The sequence below is a fragment of the Mizuhopecten yessoensis genome, unplaced genomic scaffold, assembly GCF_002113885.1.
Source record: "Mizuhopecten yessoensis strain PY_sf001 unplaced genomic scaffold, ASM211388v2 scaffold10639, whole genome shotgun sequence".
In the NCBI taxonomy this organism is placed as follows: domain Eukaryota; kingdom Metazoa; phylum Mollusca; class Bivalvia; order Pectinida; family Pectinidae; genus Mizuhopecten; species Mizuhopecten yessoensis.
This window is the reverse complement of record NW_018408647.1, coordinates 572144-590333: the sequence shown is the minus strand read 5'-3', so window position 1 is coordinate 590333 and position 18190 is coordinate 572144. Positions and strand designations below refer to the sequence as shown.

Sequence of the window (18190 nt, the reverse complement as noted above, 5' to 3'; positions counted from 1 at the left end):
ATTATACAACCATTTATTATATTGAGGATATGGGTGCTATCGCCACAATATGGCTATCTGTTTTGAAACTTCGCAATATGATTATTTTGACCAAGGATTTAGATTTGAATCAATTTTTAATTTTTAATTGATGCATGAAATATTCTTCAATTGTTTGTATTACTTAACAATCATGAAGCTAAGGAGTTAAAAATAGAAAACAAATCAGTGGCATGTTTTCGCCAAAATTACTTCTTTCCCTGTTTTTCAGTTGAATTAGAAATAATAAAATAAAAAGTGTCTTCTTAAATGAAACCAATGATAACATTTGCAAGCATACATTTACTATATGTATATATATTACATGTTCTGTTAAAATAATGTTGCCAGGTTCAATTCAGTTTCACTGTCACTCTATGAAGCAAATGTGAGAATGGCAAATGATTTTTTCATACAATATCGTTGAACAATATTTTGGTATTGAAATAATGTGTTTATTTGGACGGTTATTTCCGCTATAGCAGTTTAAATACAGTAAATTAATCTTCAATAAAGACATGTTGAATTTATTCATTAGAAAATGATGTAACTATTAAAATCGCTTTGTAAGTGTAAAGGAAAATATTAAAATGATGTAATTTGTCGGTTCTTACATAATACAACAAACCTTTTACATATGTAAGATAAGCCAACAAAGATAAGAATTATTTTAACAGTACATTCAAAATAAATATTCGTTAAATTAACAAAACCATACATAATTTCAAGATTTTACTTTATGAGGATTGACGTGACTATTTTTCAAACATACATCATTAATATAATTATAATGTCAAAATCACCAAATGGAACGCGTGACAGATTAGGAGTTTGTTGAGCATTACATGTCTATATGGACAGGTATGTTAACGTTAAGTGTTGCCATCTCAGAGTTACCTCCCTTCGTTCGTATTTAAAATTGTCCAATGCGTTTCTGACTTCCTCTATCTTGTATTAGGTCAGATATTGAGCGATTAATAGTATTATTTCGAAACATTTATATTTGATAAACAAAGACTAATGTATCTTCTTTATAACACAATCATTAACAGCTATGATATTGAAACAATATTCACACACGCTCATTTTATCGGAATTGAAATAACGCTTATGTTAAATGATGTCTATGGAGTCATCAAACGATCCGAAATAAATGTGTAATTGGCTACAAAAAGAGTAATGCTCTCTTCTAATAATAATTACAACTTCTCTCTCTGGAGTTATTCCATAACATACACATTCTTTAAACAATTGATTAGTAGCCATCCATCACTTACTTGTAACTTATTTACGCTTAAGCAACGTGACTTCATTTTCCTTTGGAGAACTTTTACGCCATCAGTTTCAGTATGACTAATCAAACTTTCACGTTTACTGCACGACCCGTGACTGTGAAGTTCGGATTCGCATACTACGGTTGACCAGAAGAATATTCTTGTTTCAAACCAGCTTTCCTTACGTAGGGAGTTGGGTACAAATAATAAATATACATAGTTATGTTCAGAGAAATACATAGATTTTCATCTGTCTTCAGTAAAAGACAAAAGAAGAAAACGTTGTGGAATAGTGGGTTTTCATTACGGCAATGATTTCTGATGAAGTTTTGAAATAAATAACCAGTTATGCGCACCAAAATCATGATATGAAAATAAGTATTAATAATATTGAAGAAAAATCAAAATTATTAAAAACATATCAACAACATGAGCAAGATACACACTTTATGAAATGAGTGACAGCTCCTAAGGCAAATATATTTATGTTTAACCATTACAAAACACCAAAAATAACAATGCATGATACTTGGGCGGAAATCCATAAAAGTTGAAAATAAAATGTCAGTAACCGTTAATTTAATCGTGATATCTGCATTGTTTTTGACCATTCGGAGTCACGTCGCATGTGTGTTGTAAACGTCGCTTTCATGCTGATACCGTTGGTATCACGTCTCTGTTTCCCTTTCCGTAGAAGCCTGTGGTTGAAGAAGAGGAACACCATTGGGTTAGCCACGCTGTTCAGCGGAGCAAGCGCCATCAGGATGAAAAAGGACCCATTCAAGTCGACCTCGTTATACACGACCAAAATGGTGTAGATCGTGAAAGGTCCCCAGCAAATCAGAAAGACTAAAACATAAAAAAATCATACACTCAAGCATTAGGAACACACATTGGTGGGATATTTTCAGGCTTCAATTGATTGCTAGCAAGTAATGTTTTCTTTATAAAAAGCATATATCATCAACCTTTTACTTATCTCCTCTGATAAATGAAAAATATTAACGCACCGGGAGAAATACTCACACAAGTTGCGCTCAAGACGGTAACAATACCTGAGTATGATATGTTCCACATAGGTACCGTGTAACAATGAATCGATCCATGACATTGATGTCATTCAGCCTCATAACATGATATATGTTGTGGTGTCAGAATTCGACAATATCTCTGATAACTAGAGCTATAAAAGTATTGTCATGCTTAAGACTGTTATAGAGTCCATTTGTACTTCTAATCAGCACCATTAGTCTGACGACACCACTAATTAGTACATAGAAATAGCCCTTTGATTCAGGAAGCGAATGTACAGCCATCTCCGTCCAAGTTCGCGATATTTATTTCGTCGATTTATCTCCTTACCAGAAGTATACGTCCCCCCCTAATTTGCCATTTGTGGCCGCTAAATTGCCTGACTTTTGATCTAGAAACTTAACCATTGACATGACGTATTTATCATGTCAGACATGTACTCTCGTGAGACTCGAGAATGATGACACAGTAGCGAAACACTGATTTCATATTTTCACACTCTTCTTTAAGGTGGAAACATAACACACTAGCTGATTTGTACCCCGTGACCATACATAAGAATACGCACCAGTTATTTTATCAATAGGATCAGTGGAGTGCAGTGCTGTGATGCAGTTATCTAAACCAATGAAGTATTTAAACATCACAAGTAAGAAGCTGGATTGTGCTAGAAACACAAGTCCGCAATACGATTACATAAAGCAAAACGCAACTAACCGGTTTTTGCCTTATACTTACCATCTCATGTCATTGACACTATGCAAACCCTACCAAATTCAGTTGGCATTCATATAGGCTATGAATTCCAAACACCGATTGTTGACTTCATCATTTTTTTGACGTCATAATTGTTACGTTGGATACCACTGACCCTCCCTGGGCGATGGCTGTTCTATTCATTGAACAAGCAAACACGATACATACATTATTTGAACTAAATGCTGAATGATAATAAATGTAATCGAAATGTCTATGAGATAAACAGATTAAAAAAATGTGTTGGCGCTTCATTGAATTTGCCTTTTCCATTTGGAATTCATATTCCCAATCACTGCCAACTGAAAACAGCTAAATGCTTGATATTAGCTTATATAAGTGGGGTTTTTTTTGTGTTTAATGTCTTCCTTTTCTGATTTAAACCCGCAGATAACTCTCATCTTGTTTCTTATATATTATATGAAAATTTGAAGTTAGCTTGATATTTATCAATTGACAAACAGGATATAGGTAGTATTTGAAGATTCATACACTGAATCTACGAGGAAATAATATTGCAGGAATAGCTTATGAGTCCTTGTTACAATACAGTTTTGAAAGGTGAGGTCAACCTCAGTTGGAACGTAGCATTATCCTTAACCCCCTCTCAAAAGGCACAATAATTATTGGACAAAGTTGCTGTTTAGCGTCACATTTTGTTTAATTCACACTTATGATACTTGTGGGACGACCCGGTGTTTTTATCGACAAATAAAACAAACACATGTATTTAAAATAAGTGCCTGTGTAGAAGCCTGCCATTATATATATAAATTATAATCTGAATTCTATATCTGCCAGTTTTATTTTGTTAATTATACCGCCGGGTTATCTGTTTCTAAGAATGGAGTTATATTTTGCCCGCATCTTGTAATATTGGCTAATTGTAACTACAGTTATTGTTTATATATGTATATTTTTTCATTGGATGGCTGCAAATCATGATCTCATTGTGGATTACTCGATTTTGACACATATGTACGATAGTTACCGAGGTTTTTATCACATATGTACGATATTTACAGTGTACCGAGGTTTTGTCACATATGTACGATATTTTGAAAATTATCATTATTGTGCACTACTGTTTCGTTGTCACAACCTCGGTTTGAACGAGGATTTGCCATTCCTTGTATTTTACCTAAATTGTCAAAGTGAATGTCGTACATAAATCAGAAGACGCTATCTGTTCCTTTCTATTTACTTTTTTTAATGATATTCGATTATCTTTTTTTTACTGTTTCCAAGCTTAATCGATTTTGAGATTGTTAATACTTTGCTATACTTGCCATTTAATGATAAGATGACTTACGCAGGAAATATGCTATTAACAAAACGCTAATTGAAAGCTGCGGCAATCACTATCGGTTATACCAACACATAATGAAGTGACATCGGCTCAATAGTTCGTTATCTCTCATGACTTCTCTTTATCATTCATCAGTGCTCATCAGTGGCTGAACTCGAACGTACTACCATGACCCTGCAACCGTCTTATTATATACATGATCGTACACGTTTATTGTACCTTATCATTTTAGAAAACATCCTACACAAGGCTTATTGACAGAAAACATTTAACTGTACTTTCTCTTATTCACACGATTCATTATTTGGTTTTTGCTGACATGCTACACAACGCGGTTGTTGTTTTTTGTTGTTGTTTTTATTCATTCTTTTTTATAAACAACACATTTACACACAAAGCAACAAGCATGCATTACATTGATTACAATTCCCTTCACAACGGACACCTCTTTACAAGAGACCAATTATATACTGTACACACATACACATACACACACACAGAGGGGTGTGGGGATGGGGGTGGGATTGCAAACCTTTCTTTATAGTATAATGATAATTGTTCACGTTATTTTATAAGAGAAGCCATTTTTCCACTGTATTATGTAAGTCTATATTATTTTTGCAGTTTTTATGCTTATTTATCAAGATCTTATGAGATTTAAGTTAAAAAAGTATGTGATTCTTTAAACTCGTTATATTAAGTTCCATTTATAGACATTTCATTTTAAAAATGTATTGATTAATCAATAATAGGATAAGATTATCCACTATCAAATCAGCATCCTTAGAACTGAATTGTCCAAATATAAATTCCTGTTTGTCAAAATTCAAATCAAGCGTTTTGCTAGAATATTTATAATTGTCATAAAGGGTAGTTTTGGAAATGATTCCGTGAACAAGAATCATTGATCACTGCTTGAAGTATATCGTATCAAACAGTTCTTCAATTATTTGATTGAACACTGATAGGGACATATTTCGGGAATGCATTTTGTTTGAATATATCATAAATTCATCTTTAAAATTAATATGAATTGGCTTAAATCCCCTAATAGTTAAAAAACATTATACAGAGACCAACGGGGTTTATGAAGTGTGGGAGACATTCCGTTTAGTCAGACAATGATCAATCCCTCGAAAAGGCACTGTGCACCAATTACAGATTTACCCATCACTTTTAGCTAAAACATATTCACAGGATACACCATGACGTTTAAGGGACTCATTTTCTTCATAACGGTCATTCGGTTAAGTAATGGATATCGAACGTGCGTGGATCATCTGTTGTGTAATTATAAGAGGTAATTCACTACGTATTATAAGAAATAGAACACTCACTATACGTTCATATAATCTGAATGGTTAGAAACACCTTTTCAACGTTCCACGAAATATAATTATCTCTCGACACGATATCCAGGCCAATGGCCCTACGCCAACCCTAACCCTACGTATTATAGAATATCACAATGCTATCAATAATGTGTCTACGCCTACTTATCTATAAGTAAACCTGTGTCATTCGGTACACTAACGGTGTTTCCATTTGGACTGATATTTCAGAAATGTTTACATGATGTTATCTGATATTGTTAACTAGTTTAACTGCTTGGGTTTTAATTCTTTTGGACTTTTGTTGAACCTATGCGATTATATATAATAAATCATATGACATATATCAAAGCCCATATGATGAATGTTCATTTCAGTCAAGTTCGGCTTTTGTCATCGTTTCATTATATAAACCGCATAAAATATGTCTAATGTGGGTAGGTAGTCACTGATTGTTCTTACTCATTTATCTTATATGTCTTTGCACCAGAATCAATAAGTTTTAAAAGCATTTTTGTCTGAATTGTATAATTAATTTTCCCCTGCCTTCCTTTACCAGTACCATGGGATTGAAAACAAAATAACTTAAATCTCACCGTGCGAACGGATCTCGTTCGGAAGTCGATTTTTATGTACGAATAAATTACTTTTATAACTAAAAGTATTTTGAACACTGAAAGAGATTTATTTTCACTGAAACGTATGAAAATATATTTTTTGTTATTATTTAATTTAATAAATCTATTAATTGTTTAATTCTTATATTTATAGTCAAATTTATCTTCTGTAATAGAAGGCAAGATAGTTGGACAGTTATTGGTTTTTCGTTATTCGAATAACGAATAACTTTCCAACTTCACTTTTAGGGGGTCGAAGGTAAAGTTAGAAAGTTATTCGTTATTATATATTAAAAAGAAAAGAAAAAATGTTAAACGGATGCCGGTGCCAAACTTTTGAAAGGTTGCCTGTACAGAGTCCCCACAGACAGCACTCACACCGAATTTAATTAAGATTGAAATAGGCATTCACCCCGGGCCAGGACCAGGAACATAGCATTTAAACGAAATCTCAATTTCAACAATCTTCGAGTATAGGGTCCCAGGTTGATGGTGCTATGCAAATTACTACTCACGCTAAATCTTACGGATTATATCACTTGTTGGTGGGCGTGTGTTATGTCAATCGTTCTGTGTCGTTGTAGATCGTTGTTATTTAACAGGCAAAAAACAAGCAAAATACTGTCCACGTTCTAATAATTCCAATGCACTTGTACGCTAGTTTTTGTTTATTGTAGGCGACCATGACACATGTTTCAACCTTGTCGACTGCGTATACTTATGAACACGTCTATGAATTTCAAGATTTCAAGATTTTTGTTAATCCCCAATTTAGACCTTTAACCTAGATTACACTGTATCGCAGATAAAATGCAAAGTATTTAACATTATTTTTCTTTATAATTTTGAATAACCAATATTTTTCTAACTTTACCTTCATACGTTTCCATGAAAATCGATCTCTTTCAGTGTTCAAAATACCTGTAGCTATAAAAAGAATGTATTCGTTCATAAAAAAATCGACTTCAGATGAGATCCGTTCGCACGGTGAGATTTAGTGTCATTTAATTTATTTTTGTTTTCAATCCCATGGTACTGGTAAGGGAAGGCAGGGGAAAATTAATTATACAATTCAGACAAAAATGCTTTTTAAAGCTTATTGATTCTGGTGCAAAGACATATAACATAGATGAGTAACATTAGACATATTGTATGCGGTTTATATAATCAAACGATGGTAAAATGCGAACTAGACTGAGATAAACATTCATCATATAGGCTTTGGTATATGTCATATCATTTAATTGTATCTAATCGCAAAGGTTCAGCAAAAGTCCAATAAGGAATTAAAACCCACACAGTTAAACTATTTAACAATATCAGATACCATCATGTAAACATATCTGAAATATCAGTCCAAATTCAAACACCGTTGAAGTACCGAATGACACAGGTTTACTTATAGATACGTAGGCGTAGAAACGCAAGTGTGATATTCTATAATAGGTGTTTTTTTCTTGTAAAACATAGTGAATTACCCCTTATAATACCACAACAGATGATCCACGCACGTTCCATATCCATTACTTCTACGAAGTGCACCAGTTTGTAACTAGTGCACAATGCCTTTTCGCGGGATTGGTCATTGTCTGGTCAACGGAATGTCTCCCACACTTTAATCAAAGTGCCGAGGGCACTCATGGATGCTGTGTATGAAGGATTCAAATAATGGAATAAAGGAGGTGGTATATCAGTACAGAATGGCAGTTAATAATAAAGAACATGTTGTTGAGTAAGAGTCATAAAAGCCCATCCCTTAATCATAATTTTTGATAAAAATATATATAACAAGCAGAGTATTGCTAAAACAATTGAAACTTGTCTGATATTATGGTCCTTAATTAGTGTTTCAAATCGATGGAAATCCTTCAAGCGCAGACAATGATCTTTTTAAAAATAGTAACAACCCTGCAAACCAAAATTGTCCCGTAAGATTATGGGAAAGTTTACGATTAAATAAAAGATAAATAAATAAATGTTATATAGATAATATAAATAAATAATTATGATATTATTATTACCATTTGTTATTATCATGATTAATAATACAAAAAATTAAAACGAGATTGTATTATTTCCAGTGCGTGTAATCACGGACTTATGCAAATCCCTTGTGTATCTCTAATTCTCTCGATATTATAACGAAGGATAAAGACCTATATAATTATTCAGTGTCTGGTTAATGTGAATAATATGTATATACGGTTTATTTTGTGGTGTTCAATATGCTATATTCACCACGCACTTGTATTATACTAATCGGGTCATTATCTAGAGACTGTATTGGGAAGCTATCTACAACCTCGTTAGGCACAGCTGCTGTCGCATTGGGAAGCTATCTATAAACTCGTTAGGCACAGCTGCTGACGGCTACTTTAGTATACGTAAACATTCTCTTTCACTTGGAGACTTTCCATTGAGACAAAGAAAACACGAAGCCTACTTTATCAAAGACAGTTATAAAACAGTCGTTCAACAAGTCGCGAGTATGAAACAACGCAATGATGGACAAGGTGAGAAAACTCTTACACACACACTTTAGAGTATTGGAATACGAGGCGTAGTAATTGGAAATAAATATATTTGCGAACTTTCACTGATTAAAAACGTCACTGTTAAAGATCTTTCGCGGAAGGAGATAAAGTGTTGTTTTTTTTTGTGAAGAAATTATTCGGTCCAAAAAGCGTAGTAATCTGATATTGATATAGTTCATGATGCTCACTGAAAAAAACCTCGCCTTTTCGTAAAATTTTAACATTTTTTCTTTGATTTATTGATCGTTTTCATATTTATTTCATCATTATATATCATAAATCATACCATGAAATAACCAACACAGCATTTAAAGATCTTTCGCGGAAGAAGAAAGTATGTTGTTTGGTTTTGATTTGCCCAGGCTTGGCGAGGACCGCTATCAATGCTGTACACAGCATCCAAAAACCCCGTTGGTCTCTGTATTAAGGTATTTTTAACTATTAGGGGATTTAAGCCATATCGTGTTATTTTTAAGGATGGTTTTATGAAATAGTAAAAAAAAAATGCATCCCTGAAATATGTCCATATCAGTGCTCAAACAAATATTTGAAATATTGAAGTATTCACACCGAGTTTAATTAAGATTGAAATAGTCATTCATGCCGAGCCTGGACCAGGGACATAGAACTTGAACGAAATCTCAATTTGGAAATGACAAACTTATATTAATGTCATGAATTATATTTTGTTTACTTGTTAAGATTTACAATTTTTAAATTAAATATTTAGTTATGTTTTTGGTACAAATAATCGTAATCATTACTATATATTTAATATAAAAATATAATCTTAACAAGTAAACAAAAATTGTTGAAATTTCGTCTTTGTTTCTGGTCCTGGCTCGGGTTGAATGCCTATTTCAATCTTAATTATACTCTTTGTGAATACTGTATGTGGTATTGTCGGTACGTGCAGCCTATCAAAGGTCGGGCACCGGCAACTGCTTTTTTTCTGTTTAATTTTGAATAACGCATACCTTTCTAACTAAACTAAGGCTTATTGTGTGTGATTTAATCGGTCATTGACCAGACATGGAGGGAAAGGGATGGGGAATTCCAACATTTAATGGCGCCATACGGTGCTTAACGGCGCAGGTTTGACAACATCATGCTATCATTAGTGAACTTATCCTTTATCCTGTTATAGTTATAAAGAATATATATTTTTGAAATCCATAAACATGACTTTGCAATACAAAATTATGTAATCTAAACGTCGAATTTCGATACAACATTACATATTTAACGACATATCTTCTGAACTGGTAATTGACCTCTATTTCGTAGGAATATCTATCTCACATTACGTAAGGTACATACATATTAGTACAGGAGCGACACTCAGAGCACGGACGTTTTAAAAGTAAAGTGACAATCTGTTAGTTTCATATCTGTTAGATATTAGTACTGTAGCCTTGGTATTGGATGATCTTAAATAATCCGCAATAATACTCAAAAGTTCATCCAAAACATTAAACTGCACTATACGAACAGTTATGACGTTACTTGCTTAGTTAAGTGTGTAAGCACTACCTGTTATAATTGACATTTAACGGCACCATATGGACAATCATGACGCCATTTTCCTCAGTTTATGTAAAGCAATAACAGTTATTATTGACACTAAATTGACCATATGGACAATTATGACGCCATTTTTCTCAATTCGGGTAAAGTAAAGAAATAACAGTTATTACTGACACTAAACTGGCCAAATGGACAATTATGACGCCATTTTCATCAGTTCGTATAAAGCAACAACAGTTATTATTGACACTAAACTGACCACATGGACAATTATGACGCCATTTTTCTCAGTTCGTGTAAAGCGATAACAGTTATTATTAACACTGAACTGATCACATGGACAATTATGACGCCACTCCCTAAGTTACGCGTGTTAAACAATAACTGTTAGAATTGATGCCCCTATGAGAAACTGTGTTTTCAATGCTGTAATTACTCCATTATTACCCTAACTACGATATACTATATAGCGGTCACTATTTTGCGGTACATATTCGCAGGGGTTAATTTGAGCTGTGTACCTGAATCCCATGTATCTTGAAAAGTATTTTGAGTGTCATCATTTAAGGGTTAAACATCGGAATAAACCGTTTGAAAAACACCGATCCCGAGCCTCGTCATCCGCCAGTGACTTCACTCGAAAGAAAATTAAATGTTTATGTACCTTCGTAGGAGTAAACTAATCAATAAATTACTACTGTGTTTACATGAATGTATTGTGGCCACTTATATAGAAGTGCTGTTTTAACATGGACTGCCAAGTTGTCCGGTGATAATCTAATTTGAGTACATTTAAGATTGCATAACAGCATGGGGCTATAAGTATTTTCAACATGTTGTGATGAGGTCTGTAAATTGGTCAACATATTCGATAATTTCGCTGGTGTTTAGAATGCGCAGACATTAGTCGAAGCGCGAACATAGCGAAATTAAAACGCCCGCGAAATATAACCGCTATACAGTATCAAAGGTTATGTGCTAAGCTACAATGAGTTGTCTACCATTCTAATTTATCGTTCTATTTATCATTATCTTGGAAATTGTATAATAAGCCAGGTTCGGACTGTTTTGATGGCAAAATCAAACTACGGTCACGGTTATACGCGGGGGTCAAAAATGCAATATTGACCTACCTTTAGTATTTGACATCCCATTATTCCTACACTTATTTGGTGTTGTGTTCCTAGATTCTAGAATATCAAGCTTTTCAATGATAGGGTCAATGGTCGGGTAATGGTGACACTTCACTTGTTTTTTCATAATGAACTTATAAACAAATTGTGATAATGTTAGTAAATATGTTAAATTCCAGAAGATAAGCTTCGGACAAAGTGTTACAGGACGAACAGTCGGAAAAATGGGAACGAAAAAAATATAATCTTTTATCGCCTACTGACGGAAACGAATCAGACAGAGGGTTGTAGAGTTGAAATTGTTTTAATGTTATCCTTAACGTATGTCTATAGATATGTCCTTGCCATGGTAATGAAAACATGTTTTAAATGTCAATAATAACATTGTTAATGTGTATAGCCTCTGTTATAATAACGTAAAACGTAATAACTCATCAGTTATCATAGGCGACAATACCAGATGACACTGCAGATTAAAAGTGTCTAATCCGGATTTGTTACATCCTGCCCGGGAACGCATTCACGATATAATGAATATGTCCTAAACCACTATCGGTATTAAATCCGGCTGACATAAAATCTTATATATGAGTTTGTTGTTTGTCTAGAGAGGAGGTTACTAGGAAATACGTAATATTTTAACTCTGTCACACAATTTATTCTCGTGCCGTAGCAATCGTTGCACTCTTTACACGTTGGCTGTATAAAAGGTTTTCTTCCACACTTTTAAAGAACTGTTCAGGTTGTCGGTAATAATTGAAACAGAAAGTCCCATATCATGTGCCTCAATATGTCTGTATGGAATAAGGTCTTGCGTTATGATATTAACCTGACCTAATCTTAAGGACCTGGATATTCTTAACTCAATCATCTTAACGACAAGCTAATATGAAATATTTTGTATGGTATGTTCTGTACGGAAAACTATAAACGGTGGAGGGACTCAAAATACCATAAAATAAAGCCATCACAAATATTTTGTTTTATTGACGACACGATTAAGTTAACCAATCTTAAAGAAAATCGGGGCAATGTAGCATTTCAGTAAATAGAAAAATATAAAACACAAGTATACTAAAACAGGATCTTAGCAAACCACACGTGATCCGCCGAATACCTTCAGTAGGGACACTATTCGCTATTACATTTGATGTCCGTACCATAAGGCGTACCTAGTGGAGATAAATTTGAACTGCTTACAGACGTAAGTAATAATTTGTAACAGACTGTTGTACTCACCCGAGACAACTACGAACGTGATTTTGATGGTTTTGACTTTTGCTCTGTGAATGATTCCAGAGATAGGCTTCAGTCGATTATTGGCGGTGTACATATCATAACCCGGCTCTGCTGGAATAAAGAAGCAAACTAAAATTTAATGGTGGCCTATGTCGTATCAGCCACCTGTCATGTTTACAAAGACATTTATAGTCTACTCGTTATATGAACAACATCTGAACATTTTAAAATCAGATACCACATACAGTGTAACATATCAAAAATTGAAAGAGCCTATTGTCCTGATAATAAATATATTAATTAGAGATGAAAATCATTTTTATGTAGAAAAATCATGCATATATATAGAGCGAGATCCAGTGTGTCTATCGACTGATATAATACTGCTATCAAGTTTTATTCGTACACTGATGGAGCTTCATTTAAACTATATAGATATAATATATATATGAAGCTTGTGATTGTTGTAACATTCATATGGCTGGGAGCTTCATTGACATGTTGCACAAGATTATCTATCGTGCAATTACAAAGTATTTCAATATATATTAATATACATACGAATGATTAACTGATACAGTACCACTAATTGCGTAGTATTGGTACATTTAAATCGTTTATTTTAAACACAATACAACTCGAACACACATGCAGGCATACACACATTGAGAGATATTAGCCAGGTGGCATAGGACTAGTAGTTAGCGCCTGATTAGGCAGCTCCTGCGAATTCCTCAATATTGTATTGATTAATGTATATGCTAATTATATTGATTGTATAAAATTGTTTATCTATGTACTGTAAAGCGCTTTAGAGTGGCTTATGTTAGCTAGATAGGGCGCTATATCAAATGTTGTTTATTTAATTTAATTTAAATTTAGTAGGTTTTGTGTATTCGGTTATATTGGGTGTGTCCTTAATCATTTATTTTATGTAGTTATGGCTATACGGGTTTATATTAAATGCATGCCTTACTGAAAATATAATTACAATGCTGTCGCCATGAAAATATAATATTCACTCTTTTGCAATTAATATAAAAGACAATAGCCAGTAAATGATTTACAGTCCGTTACACCAAAATACTGCATAGTTTGTAATTCAGATGTATCCCATTCATTAATCTGAATACATAGGAAGTTCTTATCAAACCTAAAGATAAACTATTTGTTGGCTGTTATTCGGGAATCTATCTTGAATGGATTTAGAAACAAGCACAGATATATATATGTAGTATGTGTCAAAAGAAATAGCAAGAAAGTATAACTATACATGAAGGCCAATGTGTTTACACGCTAAATTGATGTTTTTTTTAAACAACCTGAGGGATGTCTTATCATTGTAAAATATAATCTGAATGTATATATGGATCACAATGTGTTGCTTTGATGACAGGGGTTTTAATGAACAACACTTTAACGATAAGATGAAATTTTGATTTATCATAATAAATTAATCACATTTATAGAACATTATCAACGTACGTTTTAACTGCATTCATTGTTTTATCGTTTTGACAGAACAATTCTTCACACCTGTATCACCCTGGAGGTGGATTAGATACACTAAGCTACTTATACGCACATGTGTCAAGAGTTTTCTGATTCTATAGATAGCCTCTATGGTTCAGATCGCCCGAAGATGAATCATTGCATTCAAATATTTTTTATACGAATTCACAAAATCTGTTTTGATTATACTTTTTAGTCAGGTTGGATTTTAATCGACTTTTAAGCCAACCAAGTTTAAGTTATAATCCTGTGAGTTTTGACTGAATTCGGTAAATAAACCAATAACCAACTTAACTGTCATATGTCAAATTCTACAGCAATACCATATTTATTCATATCTTAATATTTTTTATTTGAAACTGACAACAGAACAACACGTGATAGGATAAAATATAGCTGTATCATTTTACTTAACAAATCCAACGCTGCAAACCCATTCTACAAAGGTGGGATGCGTGAGTCGTTTGAAAACCACAGTCATAATGTGTATCGAATGAAGCGACCTATTAATGCTACATGTTCTACATTAATTAACATACCGTACATGTCAAATGAATAAGTAATACGATAAGTTGTACTTTTGTTTTCAAAGTTACAGAAACATGGTATTTCTAGATGTGATGTGCGTCGCATCTACGTCATATTTGCAGCATAAATATTTCAATATTAAACGCTCTAGTTCAGTATTTTTCTCATATACTGCATATGTGATTGTTTTCATAACGCTTGAAGCTTATGTAAGCCACTGTATACCATATGCACCTCTTTCTCAAAAGAGTCAGAAAAGGGGGATTACTTCTATTGAAATAGTCAAAATAAAAGGTGTGATAATACGTATAATACTAGGCGTCGATATGTCACATTCACAAGTGGTGCTATAGGCAATTATATCCAAAGCGTGGCATATCCCAGAGATGGGTTTGACTATCATCACTTCGTGAACTATGTCGACTGCTGACGATAACACTTACAGGGTTTCTAGAGATGCAAGTTGATAAAAACTATGGACAAGTGTTATGGTCTCTATCATGGTCTTATTGGGAAATCTGTTATTTCGTTATGTGATATGAAGGTTGATTTTTTATTTTGTTTATTACTGAAGCAGTAGACGCTTAGTCTCCCGGAATACATGGTCCTATTATTCTCGTATTTTCCCAACGGTACCCATTTAGATACTGTCTGTATTCATGTTTTGTCCTAGTCTTATCAACTTTGAGCTAGACTTATGAATGTTTTGACACTGCGGTATTATGCTCTTGTATTTACTTCCATTTTCTATGAGTTAATGAATTTGCGAATAATGTGTACATCTTACATAACACAATAGTCTTCAATACAGATACTGAAGATATTGATTTAACGCGAACACTGATACCTATTTATATTGTATGGTTCAGTGCAAGATTACCATATGTTTTACTGGATCCAATAGATCTTACACATCGAGCAAAACTTTCAAAATATGACGTTATTGTCCAGATAGAAAGTAGGTCAAAACAACACGTTTGTGAAAATGGAAACAATCGTGCTTAAAGCCAAACAACAGATAACATAGTATATATCTTCATGAAAACGGCAATAATGAGACAAAAGTGTAACTACTACAAAAAATTAGATAGGTAACAATAGGCGAACAAGCAAAAGTCTATTCATGGTATCAATCGAGGACGATACAGGAGGATCTGCTGTTAATGGGATCATTAACTTAGCGGAGGGCGTTTGCTTCATTCTTTCTCTTTCGTATAACCGGCATGACCTTTTATTTAGTAGAATTGAGTGACAAACAGACAATAACAAAGATTTACCTCGTATGGCTGTCATCTCGAGTAGACAACGTAACGATGAGGCTGCAAGACAGACAAGGTAAATCAGTGTTGCACAGAAAAATATTTATCCCCGTAACACCAGTGTAAGATATATTATTTATATACTGGCATGATAAACAATATAATTCAACATTGTAAGCCAACTATGACTTAAGGATGGCCTTCATGATAGAGCGTAGAGTAACAACAGATCCTAACCAAACCAGAACGGATCAGTACCCTCCCCACAAAAATACTTATTAATCTTTAATGTTCTTAAATGTATCTACAGGGCATGATTTACAATAACTAAGCCCTAGAAGACAGAACAATAAAACATAGTTATTTGTTAACATAACAAAAACTGGTACCTGTGAGGACTAGGCCTACAGCTTCGGAAAATAAAGTATATATATATATAAACTAGTATTCAAACAAATTAAAAAAATATGAAATGCTGAGATATCAGCAAACATCTTGGTTTAACGCATAAGATATTGCAAATTTTAAACTATGACCGTTTTTGCGAATTGCCATTTACAAACACCAGAGTCTGTGATTAGGACTGTTTTTTTTATAAATATCTCACTTGAGCCCCAAGTGTAAATTCCATTTGTAAGATGACCTGTCGATATTGTTACTGTACATTAATATAACCATACATGAATATGCATATACATAATTCATCTTCCCTATAATGTCCAACGAATGTATATAATGATTGTTTGGCGAACTATTTTTTGTTCTCTTATTTCCCAAATGGTGTATTACTACCATCACCTGCCGTGCATTTAATAGGATTGTATTGGGTCTTACTTATCGCTGACTTACTGTTTTTGTGTCCTAAATTTGATGTATATGTGTATCACTGTTATACTCCTGTTTGATCATGCTCTGGTAAATAAATTTTAATTTTTGTTTGGTCCATTAACAGGAATGTCTCCTGTGAATCCAAAACTTGTTATTTCAAAATGTGTTGAATGTCAGCCTGTCTTGCATTATATCACTAGGTAATGTCCTGGTTGACAACTATATTTTTACACTGCACTTCTATAGTTATAAACCCTCACACCTCCTTACAGGACAGCAAGCTCTGTTTACTCAGAGAAAATGACACAACAAGGTATTGGCGGAACATGGCTCATCTCTTGGATGGCCGAAAGTTTATTTAACATATTTTAGGATTAAAATATTTTCAGATAGCATTTTTTATGAGTAAAGTTGCGGCCTATAAATTAAGCGCTACATAGAAACATCTTAACATATATAATCTGAAAAGGGGGTGCGGTGGGAGGGTTAGAAAACATTTGCCGTATAAAAGGTCAAATTACTTGTATCTTTTGTTTATCGTTCAGAAAAGCAAAGATGGCGTGCGGTTGCAAATTTTTTCTGTCCCCCTGTGGGGTTACCTGCAGGGGTCAGCTATCACGTGGTTTAGACTTGACCAATGAAATTGTATTCCAAAATTAAACAATATTAAATAATATATTGCACATGAATATGTACGTTTGTAAAAAAAGATGTCCATTGCTAGACTTTTATTTTTGTGCAACTCATGTATTCACATGTTTGTTCCCCTCACACTATAGAAAGCTAATAAGTATAACAACTAAGCCAAACACATTACGTAAGTAGATATATACATTGTCTTTACATTTAAAATTACCTTACCATTAAAAACTGTCACGACATACGAAACCCATCACAACACTGAGAACTCCTTAATAGGACGATAGTACAGGTTTTATTGACAGCATATGTACACACTGTACAGTGCATTCTTGAATCATGGTCTTGCCACCAATCATATTAGTGGATATCCCGTCACGATGGCTAGACTTGATTGTAAACTGGGGGTTTTCATATAAAGTGATGTCAACGGACATTATGATATATATGAACTCGTCGTAAAGAAATAGCACGCTGACTGATACCTCACACGCACGCCAATAACAAGAATATTATTTTGGTATGGGGTGTAAAATCAGAATTTCTTTGGCTCTCCTCAAACTAATTGTGACTTAAATAAGGTAGGCCTGATGTAGACTAATGGCCAGTAAGGATACTTTGACATGTTCAGTCCCTTTTGGAACAAAGCCATAT

At 33.6% G+C, this 18190-nt stretch overlaps 1 protein-coding gene across 1 annotated transcript in view; it reads right to left on the bottom strand.

Moving 5' to 3' along the window:
* Positions 1-1866: 1866 nt before the first annotated feature.
* Positions 1867-18190, bottom strand: part of LOC110461587 (cardioacceleratory peptide receptor-like) — a 48056-nt gene continuing 31732 nt past the window's right edge. Inside the window, exons 5-6 of the mRNA XM_021515118.1 lie at positions 12771-12899; positions 1867-2141 (exon numbers count right to left, since the gene is read on the bottom strand). Coding sequence (XP_021370793.1) covers positions 1867-2141; positions 12771-12899 — 404 coding nt within the window. The remainder of the gene's footprint in view (positions 2142-12770; positions 12900-18190) is intronic.